The sequence below is a fragment of the Scyliorhinus canicula genome, chromosome 3 (assembly GCF_902713615.1).
Source record: "Scyliorhinus canicula chromosome 3, sScyCan1.1, whole genome shotgun sequence".
Lineage (NCBI taxonomy): Eukaryota > Metazoa > Chordata > Chondrichthyes > Carcharhiniformes > Scyliorhinidae > Scyliorhinus > Scyliorhinus canicula.
In genome coordinates this window covers 244,275,611-244,290,203 of record NC_052148.1, presented here as the reverse complement: position 1 = coordinate 244,290,203, position 14,593 = coordinate 244,275,611, and the positions used below count along the sequence as shown (strand labels likewise).

General features: G+C 51.0%; 1 protein-coding gene across 3 annotated transcripts in view; it reads left to right on the top strand.

The window, feature by feature from the left end:
• Positions 1-14,593, top strand: part of slc7a11 (solute carrier family 7 member 11) — a 242,286-nt gene that overhangs the window by 91,682 nt on the left and 136,011 nt on the right. For all 3 annotated transcript variants that reach the window (XM_038792505.1, XM_038792506.1, XM_038792507.1), the window contains exons 5-6: positions 362-461; positions 684-728. In XM_038792505.1, coding sequence (XP_038648433.1) covers positions 362-461; positions 684-728 — 145 coding nt within the window. The remainder of the gene's footprint in view (positions 1-361; positions 462-683; positions 729-14,593) is intronic.

The window sequence follows — 14,593 nt, the reverse complement described above, 5'->3', positions numbered from 1 at the left end:
AGCAGAGGAGCTATCCCTGGAGTGCTAACAATTATTTGTCTCTTAATCCACGCCACAAAACTAAATTATCCAGTCATTATCACACTGATGTTTGTGGACGTTTGGCTGCCCCAATTTCCTACGTTGCAACTATGACTGTCGTTCAAGAGTACCCCATTGGCTGGAAATTGCTTTGCGACATTCTAAGGCCCTGAAAGGTGCTGCATAAATGCAAACCTTTCTTTTAAATCACTTTGAAGAATGCATGACATCACCAATATGAATGGTTGGCTACTTGGTTAATCAGATTACTTGCTTGTGTCAGTCTTTTGAATTATTTATTATGATATTTCCTTATTTTCTTTCCTTTCACATTCTGCAGGAGAAACACAACATTTCAGTCAACCATTGAAAGCAAAGGAACTTAACCTCATGGGAATTCCTCTCGCATTTTATTCCGGAATGTATGCATACGCAGGCTGGTAAGATGACTGTTGATCAGATGATAAAGACTTGAAAGAACAGGATAAAGAGAAAATAATCTTTGCAAAAAAAACCTTCTGGGTACACCAAAGATAAACTCCTGAGATTATGTTCACAGTTACTTTTCCAGCAGAAATTAATTGTGTTGGAGATTTTGTTTAAAGCTGCTGAGAACACGATTCATGAGATTGTCCTCTAACTATTCATTATTATTTTATCAGGTTTTACATGAATTTTGTCACAGAAGAAGTAGAAAATCCTGAAAAGTAAGTGTCTGAAATTAATTTTATTGCAAACAATGCTCCTTGGAAAAACTGTCGGAAAGAGAAATATTTTCCTTGCACTGGCATGAAAACTGATGCATCACACAGTGCCAGACACTCTTCATCCCCTGTTAGAGATACACTGAAGGAGCTAAAGTGCATAACATATCAATATAGATGCTTCTGATACCATGGACGTGATTTTCCCACCATGTTGCGCGCGGCTCTGATTCCGCTGTGCCAAGTACATCGTGGCAGAGGCTGAAAACAGGTATCATGCCAGGCGCCGAGCCGATCGTGACTCACCCGAATCGCTACACACGGTGTAATCTGGATCATGCCGCCTCTGGGCATAATCTAGATGATCATATTTAAATGAGCCATTAGACTCGCCTGAATATGTGCAGCCGTTTAAGGCCACATCCTCCCGGCTTCCCGGAGTCACCAGCTGCACCGAGGAGGTCTCACTCGGATGCAGATTAGTACGGGTCTCCCCAAGCGGAGACCAGATGTAACTGTCATGTCGAGGGCTCGGAGTCCATTGCCCACCACGGGTGATCAGGGAAAGGGCTCTACCAACCTGCCACCCAGCCATCCTGCAAGTGCCAGCCCGGCACTGACCATGAGTCAGGTTGGCAGTGCCATCGATTCAGCAGCAGTGTCTGGGTGACAGGTTGGCACTGCCAAGGGGACTATGACTATGAAAGGGGGCCATGCCCATGAAAGGTGCATGAGGGGAATGAGGATGGGGGGGGGGGGGAGGTGCAGAGGGGGTTGAAGGGCCATCGCGAGGGAGTTAAGGGGGGTCCTGAAAATGGGGTGCTCAAAGGGGGCTCTAAAGTTCCGTGAGCTCTCAACGACCCCATAGAGGTGGGATGTGATGCTGCGCTGTCCACAGGAAAGGATGGGTCTGGGGCAGGGTCACCCTCATGCCTGGGTGTTGGGAGGGGGTGAGGGGGCTCATGCTAACGTTTCGTGATGGGGGGAAGTTGCCTCACAGGGTTCAAGGGTTGGGGGTTTTGCCCATGTCTGTGGGGTCATATTGTCCGTGGGTGGGGGGTTGTGGGGACTCTGAACCTCATTTTGAATCTGATCCTGGGCAGGAGATGGGACAGGAGAGGGCACGGGAGGCCGCACGATGTGTGCGCCAGGGTCAATGCGCTCAGGACGCTATGATTACTGGGGGGGGGGGGGGGGGGGGGGGGGGGGGTCGGGGCGCGGTGGGGGGGGGGTGCAGGCCAGGGGCACGGACACCGCATCCAAGCACCACGCAACCCCTCCCTCTACCCCCCGACAGCCCTTCACCTGCAATCACCTCCGTGATACATACCTGCCACACAACAGGATGGGGGCCCTGGTTTGGCAGTAACAGCGGGTCTGGTCCATGGGGTGGAAGAAGACCTCTGCGATGAGTTTTGGTGATCTGCATCGCTTGACAACGTCTGACTTCTGCCCACAGTAGCACTTTGCACCATCCAGCTGTGAGATCCTGAATGCGAGCTGGCCATTCCATCACACTTTGCCCTCGAATCCCAGGGGTGATGGTGAGGACAGTCGGTGATCAGGGGAGGGTGGTAGGGGACCGGGGGGGGTGGGGGGGGGGGGGGGGCTGGAGGGCAGACCCCAGCCCAGCCCACCCACAACATTTTACAGTTTCCCTTCCCACACCCCCTCTCTCGCCAGCCCAGTACAGCCTCAGACCCATCTAACAGAGCACCGAGGCAGGTTGTAACAGTGTGAATAGGTGTTTAATGTGACAAGGTATATGCAAAGTCATGCCCTAGCCCCTATAACTAAACTGTGCCCTGCACCCATGCAACTTTAACTGGTGTCTACCTTTCTGGCCTTAAGGGCCCGAATGCTACATCTTGGTGGACCCACAGATGGTACATCAAGATTGGACGCAGCCTGCCTGCTGTGACTCCTGCCCTGCGACACATTGGTGGGTGTCTTCTGGGGCAACAAAGACTGGATGGGCCCGGCTGCCGCTCGAGTGTCCTAGGTGACGTGGTGCTGCACGGTTCTGTCCTCTGCACACCAGATGCACATGGACAAGAGGGGGGGAGGCCGAGCACCTCCCCTGCAGGAGGCACCAGCAAGGGCCCCATCACCGCCTCCTCCCTCAGGGTGCCCAATGGCCCCCAGGCTGCTCCTTGGGTTGGGGATGTGAGCGGAGCTATCCCCTGAGGCTCCTCCTCCATCTGGCACTGCCAGTCCTGGAGGCCCGCTCTGGTCTTGACCAGGGTCTGCATGCCGCCAGCCATGGAGCATAAGGAGTGGACCATCGCCATCTGGGACTGCACCACATCACGCGTTGACTTCGCCACCACGTTCTGGGCCTGTGTCATATCCGGCATCTCCCCCTGAGACTGGGCCACCTCCCTCTGTGTCTGCTCTATGTCGGCCAGCGCCTAGGCAATGCCGCCGACATTCAAGCCATGCCCGCTGTGACTGGCCCACGCTCAGAAGCGCTGCTGCAATTTCCAGCTGGCTCTGGGACATGGTTGCCTGTGTGGCAGCAATCCAGTCCTGGGCCTCAGCCAATGCCTGCATAGAATGCCAAGGCCTTGGACATGCTGATCCATAACCGCAACTGTCTCCACCACATTAACCAATGCCTCCACCGCAGATGCCACCCATGCGGTGTTGTCCTGGGTAGCACGCATGGTCGGCACCACCTCCTGTTCCTGCATGCGGCTGGACACCTCCACCTGCGCCTGCAGATGCAGGATGTTCGCCGACAATCCCTCATGTAGTTCCTGGCTCTCTGACTGCATCTCCACGATCGATGGGACTGTGCGTTCCAGAAGCCCGAAAACCCACCTGGATGGCAGCTAATTCTAGGGGTCAGCACGTCCTCCGACTGTCCGTCCCATCAGGGATTTCTACCTCCCCTGATGTACCGGAGCAGCTGTGTGCTGCGCACCAGATAATGTCTCAGGAGCCTCTTCACTAAAGTTCCCAGAGGTGAGTGTCTCTCTGATGGTGGAGGATGTTGGAGGCAGCTGTGACGGGAAATCTGTGCCATCCTTGGACTTGAGCTCCAGGGTGTCTTGGGTCTCTGGTCCATGGCTCACATCTGTACTTCTGACTTCCTCACTGCTTGGCACCTGGGGCTCCGGCTGTGGCACTGGCTGGGGGTGGCACCAGGTGGACCAGCCTCATCACCAGCAAGCCCTGCAATACAAACGACAAGATGCATGATTAGACTGCAGGCCGGGAGGGTGGTGGGAGTGATGGTGATGAGTGGGTGGGATGATGCTGAGGGTGAGGGTGGTGTGAGGGTGTGGGTGGTGTAGGGGTGAGGGTGAGGAGATACTAAGGGTGGTGTGGGGCTGAAGGTAGTGTGGGGGTGGTGTTGGGGGGGGTGAGGATTGGCGCATGTGTCACAGTGAACTGCAACAAAGCAGGGTCTCACTTCCTCACCCACTGCCAACCTCCACCCCGGCGACCTCCCTTTCCTCCAGGCCGCTGATCACACCCAAGGTTCTCTGCTCTGCCACGGTTAGGGGCCGCAGATCCAGCGGCCCCCCTCCAGTTTTCTCCCACTCCCAGCGGTTATGGTGGCCTTCCCCCTAGGGGGACAGGGAAACAGAACACAACAGTGTTAGACAGTCCAACACATGTAGCCCAGGGGTTGGGTAGCTGGTGGCCTCAGTGGCCAGGGCACCCGCCCATGGCAGCCGGTATGGGTGCCTGCATGTGGGGCAGGGTAGGGTTGGGCTGCCCCCTGGTGGGCAGAGATGAAGTTGGGTTACGGGTGTGTGGGACGTGGGTTAGTGCCACGGGCACAGTGTTGCCTACTCACACGAGCCGCCCTCAGAAGGTCGTGCAGTTTGTTTCCAGCACTGCTGGCCGGTCCAGACAGTGTTGCTCACGGCGCTCACTCCCTCTGCCACCTGCGCCCAGGCACGGCGAACAGTGGTGGCTGGCAGCCTCCTTCCCGGGTCAGGGTACAGGGTCAAATGCCTCTCCTCCATCCCGTCCAGGAGGGTCCCCAGCTTGGCATCTTTGAATTTTGAGGACGGCCTCCTTGCTGCCATAGTGTTGGCTGGGATGGGCAGCACGGTGGTGCAGTGAGTAGCACTGCTGCCTCATAGCGCCAAGGTCCCAGGTTCGATCCCGGCTCTGGGTCACTGTCCATGTGGAGTTTGCACATTCTCCCCGTGTTTGCGTGGGTTTGAAATGAAACAAAGTTAAAATCGCTTAGCATCACAAGTAGGCTTCAATGAAGTTACTGTCAAAAGCCCCTAGTCGCCACATTCCGGCACCTGTTTCGGGAGGCTGGTACGGGAATTGAACCGTGCTGCTGGCCTGCCTTGGTCTGCTTTAAAAGCCAGCTATTTAGCCCAATGTGCTAAACCAGCCCCTACAACCCAAAGATGTGCAGGCTAGGTGGATTGACCACGCTAAATTGCCCCTTAATTGGAAAAAATTAATTGGGTAATCTAAATTTATTTTTAAAAAATGTTGGCTGGGATGGTGTTTGTGGGGAGTGAAGTGTGTATATGCGGCTGCAGCTTGTCATCCTCCTGAGTGTCAATCTCGGTGAATCCAGCACCATTTTTCATTGGAATCGATTGTATTCCACGTGCTGTCGGTGCTAGCTGCTTAACAGTCTGCAACTGGATCCTCGATTTTCTGACCAACAGACCACAATCAGTAAGAATGAACACCAACATCTCCTCCATAATAGTCCTCAGTACCGGTGCCCCGCAAGGCTGCGTACTTAGCCCCCTACTCTATTCCCTGTACAGACACGACTGCATGGCAAAACTTGGTTCCAACTCCATCTACAAGTTTGCTGACGAAACGGCCATAGTGGGCCGGATCTCGAACAACGACGAGTCAGAATACAGGAGGGAGATAGAGAACCTAGTGAGTGGTGTAACGACAATAATCTCTCCCTCAATGCCGGCAAAACTAAAGAGCTGGTCATTGACTTCAGGAAGCAAAGTACTGTACACACCCCTGTCAGCATCAACGGGGCCGAGGTGGAGATGGTTAGCAGTTTCAAATTCCTAGGGGTGCACATCTCCAAAAATCTCCTGGTTCACTCACGTCGACGCTATCACCAAGAAAGCACAACAGCGCCTTTACTTCCTCAGGAAACTAAGGAAATTTGGCATGTCCACATTAACCCTTACCAACTTTTACAGATGCACCATAGAAAGCATCCTATCGGGTTGCATCACAGCCTGGTATGGCAACTGCTTGGCCCAGGACCGCAAGAAACTTCAGAGAGTCGTGAATACCGCCCAGTCCATCACATGAACCTGCCTCCCATCCATTAACTCCATCTACACCTCCCGCTGCCTGGAGGAAGCGGGCAGCATAATCAAAGATCCCTCCCACCCGGCTTACTCACTCTTCCAACTTCTTCCATCGGGCAGGAGATACAGAAGTCTGAGAACACGCACAAACAGACTCAAAAACAGCTTCTTCCCCACTGTCACCAGACTCCTAAATGACCCTCTTATTAATTGACCTCATTAACACTAGACCCTGTATGCTTCATCCGACGCCAGTGCTTATGTAGTTACATTGTATATGTTGTGTTGTCCTATTATGTATTTTCTTTTATTCCCTTTTCTTCCCATGTACTTAATGATCTATTGAGCTGCTCACAGAAAAATACTTTTCACTGTACCTCGGTACACGTGACAATAAACAAATCCAATCCAATCCAATCCAATCCAACAGTCGCTGAATCGGTCCAGGTGCGGTGTCAGTTTTGCTGTTGTGGAACTCCATGAATCCTGCACCGGCGTCAACACTTAGCGTCAGTAAGAGAGAATCCAGCCCTTGATTTTTCTTGATCTTTTTACTTCTTGACTAAAACCCCTCAAACCACATCTTATTTGTGTGTTAAGTTTAGTATCTACTAAATTTGACACTGACAGGCTTATATATACCAAAGCAAGAATTGTGCAGAATTAGCTGAGGCCCCAAATGGCAGGTGCACCAGCAGGCTGATTGAGAAGCCATAGGCCCAACACTCCTTTGAAATCAGCTAGGCCTTGACTGAATAATTCCAGTGAACTTCGGACACCAACCAGATTTTCAGGTGGCCCACCATTTTCCGCTTGACCAGTTCGGGCAGGCGTGATGCTGACTGTCGGTGGAAGTGAGCAGCAAGAGGTGAGGGGAGTATGGGTTTAGCGGAGAAGGCGCAGTTGAGGGTCATGATTGGGAGAACACAGGTCAGCAGCAGTCCATAATAGTGAAACTCTAGGCTCTACATTACAGGAAACAAACCTATTTTATATTGGCAGCCTCCTGCTGATACGGAGTTGGAGACACTGAATGAAGCATGTGAGTGTAAAAGATGCTCCGTTGAAACAGGTCTTAGGTCCTCATTTGCACAGGCCATGGGTCTAATTCAGCTTGAAAGTTGCATTTGGAAATGTTTGAATATTGTCTGAGCTGATATCGTATCTGATGTAGTTCATGTGATTTCCGGCTACAAGCCATCGCCCCTATCACGTGGACTTTTTAGCACCTGTTACACACCTGTGAAATGGAACAGAAGGAGGTCAACTTTTGCACCTCATTTTATGCCAACAACCCCCCCCGACACCCAAGGTTGTTTTAGTTGAGGCTGCTTCGGTAGCCTAAATTACTAAGGCAGCACATTCCTGAAAATGAAATGCAGTAGCTGAATGTGTCCATAATTCTTAAGAGTTTTCTCTGAATGACTCAGATCTGTTTACTTATGGTAAGTGGAATTAAGCCAGTGACTGTGCTGTTTCTCAGGTCTCTGGTTCACCATTATATTTACTGTGCTGCATTTAAATGACTTTTCCAGTATTATTATTCTGTATTGACGAATCTCTTGTACCAGTGTGTAAAATGCATCTCAACTCAATGTCTTGTTTTTGCTGAGGTGACTATGAAAGGTATCCCATAAACACGTTTGCAATAGGAATATCAGGGATATCAAGAGACTGTGTAATTTATAGTGTAAATCAGAGGTTACACCATTCCAGGAAACGTGAGAACATTTAGGTAGGTTGATAAAGTTATTAACTGACTGGATTTATCCTTTGTCTCTGGATTGTGAATGCACGTTCAGTATCGGTGAAACGTTCCGGTGCTAAACAGACTGCAAATACACCCTAAACCTATTAACTGAAATGTCCTTGAGCAATCAAAATTTAGCTCATCATCAAAATGCCTGAAGCCCATGGTTCAATACTAGAAGGTATTAAATCTTCTCTCGAGAGGGTGGGCACTGCAATAAAGGAAATGCAGTCATTTACATGGTGGTACATGTTGATAATGAGGGACATTACTGGACCATGGTCAGGAATACATTACTCTGACTCTAACTCATGCTGTTCCTGCATTTGTGACTACTTTGTGCTTACGCTGAGCAAAGAACAATTGGAAAGCTGGTCAGTTCCTCAGCAGTGATATTCTTGATCATTGCTCAACATGAAAACATTTCTCAGGGTAGGGGTGGGGGGGGGGGGGGGGGGGGGGGGGGGGGGGGGGGGGGGAATAAACAGTAATTTATTCACCTTGTGATAACATCAGAAGATAAGATTAAGAAAATAACCAGTTAATCCACCTCAACCTGATGATTTAAATGCATGTTACGGCTCTCAGGACTCAACATTGAGTTCAACAATTTATGCTGAGACTTTTGTCCTCCACAGACGCCGGAGTGTGGTGACTGGGGAATTTCATAGTAACCTCATTGCAGTGTTAATGTAAGCCTACTTGTGACAATAATAAAGATCATTATTATTATTAAGCTACAGATGCAAAAGCATTGCAGAGCAGTTGGAGTTGTAAAAGATGATGAGGCTTGACAGTATTTTTTTAAAATTAGCATTATTTTACAAATATGCATTTTGCATTGCCTAAAGTGAGTTGATCTCGATCACTGATGATTAGTTTTCCATATTTTGTATATGTCAGAACAATAATCTTTAATTTTGTACATCTATTATTTTGTTCATTTGGGTTCCAACTACTCATATCCAGAATTATCAAAATAATTATTCAACGGCCACGAATGGGAGGAGGTGGGAGTACTTCCGGCTTTACCGAGGGCCAGGCAGGGTTGCCCCCTGTCCCCCTTGTTGTTTGCACTGGCAATCGAGCCGCTGGCGATGGCGTTGAGGGATTCAGAGAGGTGGAGAGGTTTGGTGCGAGGTGGGGAGGAACATAGGGTGTCGTTGTATGCCGATGACCTGTTACTGTATGTGGCGGACCCGGTGGGAGGGATGCCGGGGGTGATGGAGCTGCTAGCTGAGTTTGGGACCTTTCAGGTTATAAACTAAATTTAGGCAAGAGTGAGGTGTTTGTGGTGCACCCTGGAGACCAGGAGGAAGGAATTGGTAGGCACCCGCTTAGGCGGGTAGGGGAGAGCTTTAGGTACCTGGGGGTGCAGGCAGCGCCGGCCCTAGGGTTGCTGCCGCCCCGGGCAAACTGAACTTCGGCGCCCTTAGGGGTGGGAGCGGGGCCGAGGAGGGGGGCGGACCCGAGGGTGGGGCGGGGGGGGCGGACCCGAGGGGGGGGGGGGGGGGGGGCGGACCCGAGTGGGGGGCGGGGGGGGCGGACCCGGGGGGCGGACCCGAGGGGGGGGCGGGGGGAGCGGACCGAGGGGGGGGGGCGGGGGGAGCGGACCGAGCGGGGGAGCGGACCGAGCGAGGGGGCGGACCGGGGGGGGGGCAGCCCTGGGGAGGGCGGCCACCGCGCATGCGCTGGTTGGCACCGGCCCAACTGCGCATGCGCGGGACCCGAGTCTCTGGCGCCCCCTAGCACATGGCGCCCCGGGCGACTGCCCGAGTTGCCGGTGCCTTGAGCCGGCCCTGGGTGCAGGTGGCCAGGGACTGGGGGACTCTTCACAAACATAATTTCACCAGACTTGTAGATCAGATGGAGGAGGAGTTCAAGAGGTGGGACATGCTGCCATTGTCGTGGCGGGGAGGGTACAGTCCGTCAAAATGACGGTGCTTCCGAGGTTCTTGTTCCTCTTTCAGTGCCTGTCCATCTTATCCCCAGGAGAGTGACTAACAGTATTTTGAGCTTTGTGTGGGCACATGGGACTCCGAGAGTGAAGAGGGTGTTCCTGGAGCGAGGGAGGGATAGAGGCGGGCTGGTGCTGCCCAACCTTTTGGGGTACTATTGGGCGGCCAATGTGTCAATGGTGCGTAAATGGGTGATGGAGGGGGGAGGGGTGGCGTGGAAAAGAATGGAGATGGCGTCATGTAGAGGTACGAGCCTGGGTGCCATGGCAACGGCGCTGTTGCCGCTCTCCCCTAAGAGGTTTACCACGAGCCCGGTGGTGGCGGCGACCCTAAGAATCTGGGGACAGTGGAGACGGCATAGGGGGGAAACAGGGGGCTCGATGGAGGCTCCATTGGGTGGCAATCATCGGTTCATTCCAGGGAACAGGGATGGGGGATTTAGGGGGTGGCAAAGGGTGGGCATCAGTAAATTGAGGGACCTGTTTATTGGCGGGAGGTTTGCGGACCTGGGGGAACTGGAAGATAAATTTGGGTTTCCCCAAGGGAACATGTTCAGATACTTGCAGGTAAAGGCGTTTGCTAGGCGACAGGTAGAGGGATTCCCTTTGCTGCCCTCGCGGGGGACGATGGACAGAGTGCTTTCGGGGGGGTGGGTCGGAGAGGGGAAGGTGTCTAACATCTATAAGGTAATGCAGGAGGTGGAGGAGTCGTCAGTGGAGGAGCTGAAGGCTAAATGGGAGGAGGAACTCGGGGAGCAGATAGAGGACGTGACTTGGGCGGATGCCTTGGAGAGAGTCAACTCTTCCTCCTCATGTGCGAGGCTTAGTCTCATCCAATTTAAGGTGCTGCACCGGGCCCACATGTCCGGGACTAGGATGAGTAGGTTCTTTGGGGGTGAGGACAGGTGCACCAGATGTTCGGAGAGTCCAGCGAACCACGCCCATATGTTCTGGGCATACCCAGCACTGGAAGAATTCTGGAAGGGGGTGGCTGGGACGATGTCGAGGGTGGTTGGATCCAGGGTCAAAACAGGGTGGGGACTCACGATTTTTGGAGTTGCGGTAGAGCCGGGAGTGCAGGAGGTGAAAGAGGCCGGTGTCCTGGCCTTTGCGTAGTAGCCCGACGAAGGATCTTGCTGCAGTGGAAGGATGCGAGGCCCCCAAGTGTGGAGACCTGGATCAGTGACATGGCGGGATTTATAAAATTGGAAAGGGTCAAATTTGCCCTGAGAGGATCAATACAAGGGTTCTATAAACGATGGCAGCCTTTTCTGGACTTCCTGGCTCAAAGATAGGTATCTTGGTCAATAGCAGCAGCAACCCGGGGGGGGGGGATGTTCCTTATTGTAGTTTCTATTATGTAACTTAATATTGTGTTAATTTGCGTTGTTGTTAAAATGCTGTGTTCATGGAGGTGGGGCGAATGTTTATGATTGCTAATATTATTGTTATTTTTGGTATTTTATTAGGGTTCGTTGTTGTTGTATAAATTCAAAATTTTCCAATAAAAATTATTTTAAAAAAAAAATAATTATTCAAAAAATTACAAACGAAAACAATGTGCTATAACTTGGAGGTTAATATGCACCCTGGAGAAAGTACCGACATGACAAAATGCAACAGCAGCTTCAGCAGTTGATCATTTTGACCCCAACATTCCTGCCACAGACTTTATGCTGCTTTCCTTAACTGTAGACAGACTACTTCGGCCGGGAATTTGCACTCCTGTTCACGATGGGTGGTTTCGGTGAGGGACGCAGAAATTATCACGAGAATTGCAAAGTTGTCTGCTACGCCAGCATGAAAGCTTAACACATTCTCTCTCCCTGGTTAAATACTTATCTTTTCGAGATTTCCTCCCTCCTGGCAATTTGTGCTTGCTGTTGTCATTTGACAATCTCTGACGTATCAGGTGGAATTAACAAATCAAACTGTGTTTGTAGCTTCCTCTTAAACAACAGCATTTCTGGTGAACTTTGCATCACAGCACATACAGTGTGTGTGTAAGATACTAGAAATTTGTTTACACTTCTTGATAATGTCACCTGGTCCGTCGATGTTTTGATATAGAATGCTTGAATGATTGCACAAAACATTCAACCAATCCATTTGTTGCTGGATGATATGGAGCTGACTTGTATGGTGCATACCATTCCCATTCAAATATTCCTCAAACCTCTTAGAAGTAATCTGCATAACACCATCACTGATGATCTGCTCCGGTGTTTCGAGTCTTGCAAATACTTTGTTTAGTTTCTCAATGGTCTGCTCAGTTGTCGTTGACTTCATTATCGGAATTCCTGGCCATTTTGGCTCATCGCAATTAGTGGGAATTTATTTACTGAGATGAATGTTATGTTCAAGTGCTCAACACCCGTGCCCATGCTGCATGATTAGAGCTTCTTTATGTTTCTAATGTTGCCGCTGCATTTTGGTGCATCCCCACTTCCACAGCGGGGGTGGAGGCAACTTGCTCGCTACCACGCTCAGTTGTCTGTGATGACCTTGACCCGCCTCTGGAGGACCGGGGCATGGCAGACCCTAGCCGGCTTTCGAGGTCCTGCTGTGTGGCAGTGCCATTGCACTTGGCCTGTGGAGCTGGAGCTGAAGCGATAACAATAAGAGGGGATTCAGGTGGGCGTAACACTCCCAGAGTCACCTGGGTGAGTGGCCCTGGGATTCGGACCAGCTGATTCTTGGCATCTCTCTTCCTCCTTAGGATAGAGAGGCAGCTGGAGTGAGCTCAAGAAAACCCGCCATCCTCTGGTGTTGGGGCTGATGGATCCCGATAAGTGCCTGCAGCATGGAGCGCATGGCCTGCACTACTGTAGGACAAATCTCGTGCACCAAGATCTCGATGGTGACACACCCTACCTGTGTTGAATTGGTTGCATTGGAGTGTCAACGTAATCACTTCAGGCATAAGGCAGATGAACTCCTCCATGCACTCTCTCAAGGAGTACACCAGACATCCCTTTCTGATTTTTCTGAGTTTACTTTGGGAGCTCCAGCAACTGAGGTGTGTCCGAGTCCAGAGACTTGTCATCTGACTGGTACTCAGAAATTCCTGGCCTCCAGCGTCAATCTGGAATGCCCCGACCTCTGCCTGCTGTAGATAAGAAAGTGTGATATTCTCATCAAATTGTGACCCTGAGGCTACTCTAGAACTAGGTCCCACTGAGGTGTCAGTCTGTGCTGGTGCAGGGTGTGGGTGACAGTTATAATGGTTGTGCTATTTCTGGGTCCATCAATCCCTCCTCTGTGCTGCTGCCGGGGATGGAGTCGAGGACCTGGCTGGTGGACTCCCTCGGTTACTTCCAGATGTGCCTGAACAGTAAAGTAGAGTTCATTAGTGTATGGCAGGGGCCTGAGAAACAGGAGACATCACTCACAGTATTATTGTCTGATGGATCCTCACCTGGTTTATTGCCGCCAACCTCACTGTCAGCACAGGGCAGTTGACATCCACCTCGGCCAACTGGATGGCTCGAAATCTGTGAGGACCTCGAGTTCTGGCATCCTTTCATCTGTCTGGGATGTCTCCCTCTTGTTGTGAGCCTGCTTGGCCTGGAAGATGGAGAGAGTCTAAGCAGAATGTGTGCCAGGGCAGATGATAAGAATGGCTAGCATGTTTGGATGGTGATTCGGACAAACAAGCAAGGTGATGAGGACATAACCAAGAGCGGAGATGAAGATGTTTGTGGAAAAGGAAGTGGCGATGTTCCTTGAACTGGCAGTGAGTGAGATCCCTGTGGATGCGATGGGTTTGTGAGTGTGTGAGTTGGGAGTGATGAGAAGATGACCTACCCTGTCAGAACAGAGATCATTCATCCACTTCCTCCACTGGATGACTATCCTCTTCTGCAGGGTGTTGGAGCTGACCACAAATGCCACCGCCTCGCATGCCGGCTTCATCACCTTGCCGGCTGGGTTTCTTCCTGTGCGCGGGTAGGTGATGTAATGCCCATCCTTTACAGCATCGCGAAGTCTCCCCAGGAAGATGTCCCGGTGATCTACCAAATGAGGCTTCTGTATTTTGGGGTGTCCCTTAAATGTGTTGCAATAATGATTGCAGCATTGAGCTAATCAGCGGGGGAGAGGGGGGAGCAGGAGTATCAGAGGCCGTCCCGCTCGTGATACAGCATGGAACCCACGCTTGAAACTACTAAATGCCGCACTATACGGAATGAAAAGCCATCATTGCTGCCGACGAGCCCTGCGCCATTTTTCCCGTTCACCAACGTCCTTTCCCAATTTCAAAGAAAATCTCAGCCTTACTTACGTTTATCCATTTGAGGCCTTACTGAGGATGTCTGGGATTTAGCGACCATGGCTCCCAGCAGTGGGAAGTCATTTCTCTGAACATGTCACTTGATGTAAATCAGAATGATCATGCAACATGTGAATTGCAGTGTGACACCGGAAATTAGTTGCCTTTGTGTAACCAGCGATTACCATTGTTCGAGAATACTATATAGCTTCGATGTCTAGCTAGATAGAGATTTACACACGCCAATCTAGATACTGAAAGGTGGTGCAATTATTCCTTCTTCATTCTGATTATGCATTTTACATGTTAACAAGGATCATTCAGGGGGCAGCACAGTGGTGCAGTGGTTAGCACTGGGACTACGGCACTGAGGACCTGGGTTTGAATCCCGGCCCTGGGTCACTGTCCGTGTGGAATTTGCACATTCTTCCCGTGTCTGCATGGGCTTCACCCCCACAATCCAAAGATGTGCAGGTTAGGTGGATTGGCCCCGCTAAATTGCCCCTTAGTTGGGAAAAAAATAATAATTGGGTACTCTAAATTTATGGGAAAAAGAGGATCATTCAGGCTTTAATCCTATTGGAAGGTTCCTCTCCATTCGGTGGTTCAAATCAATTA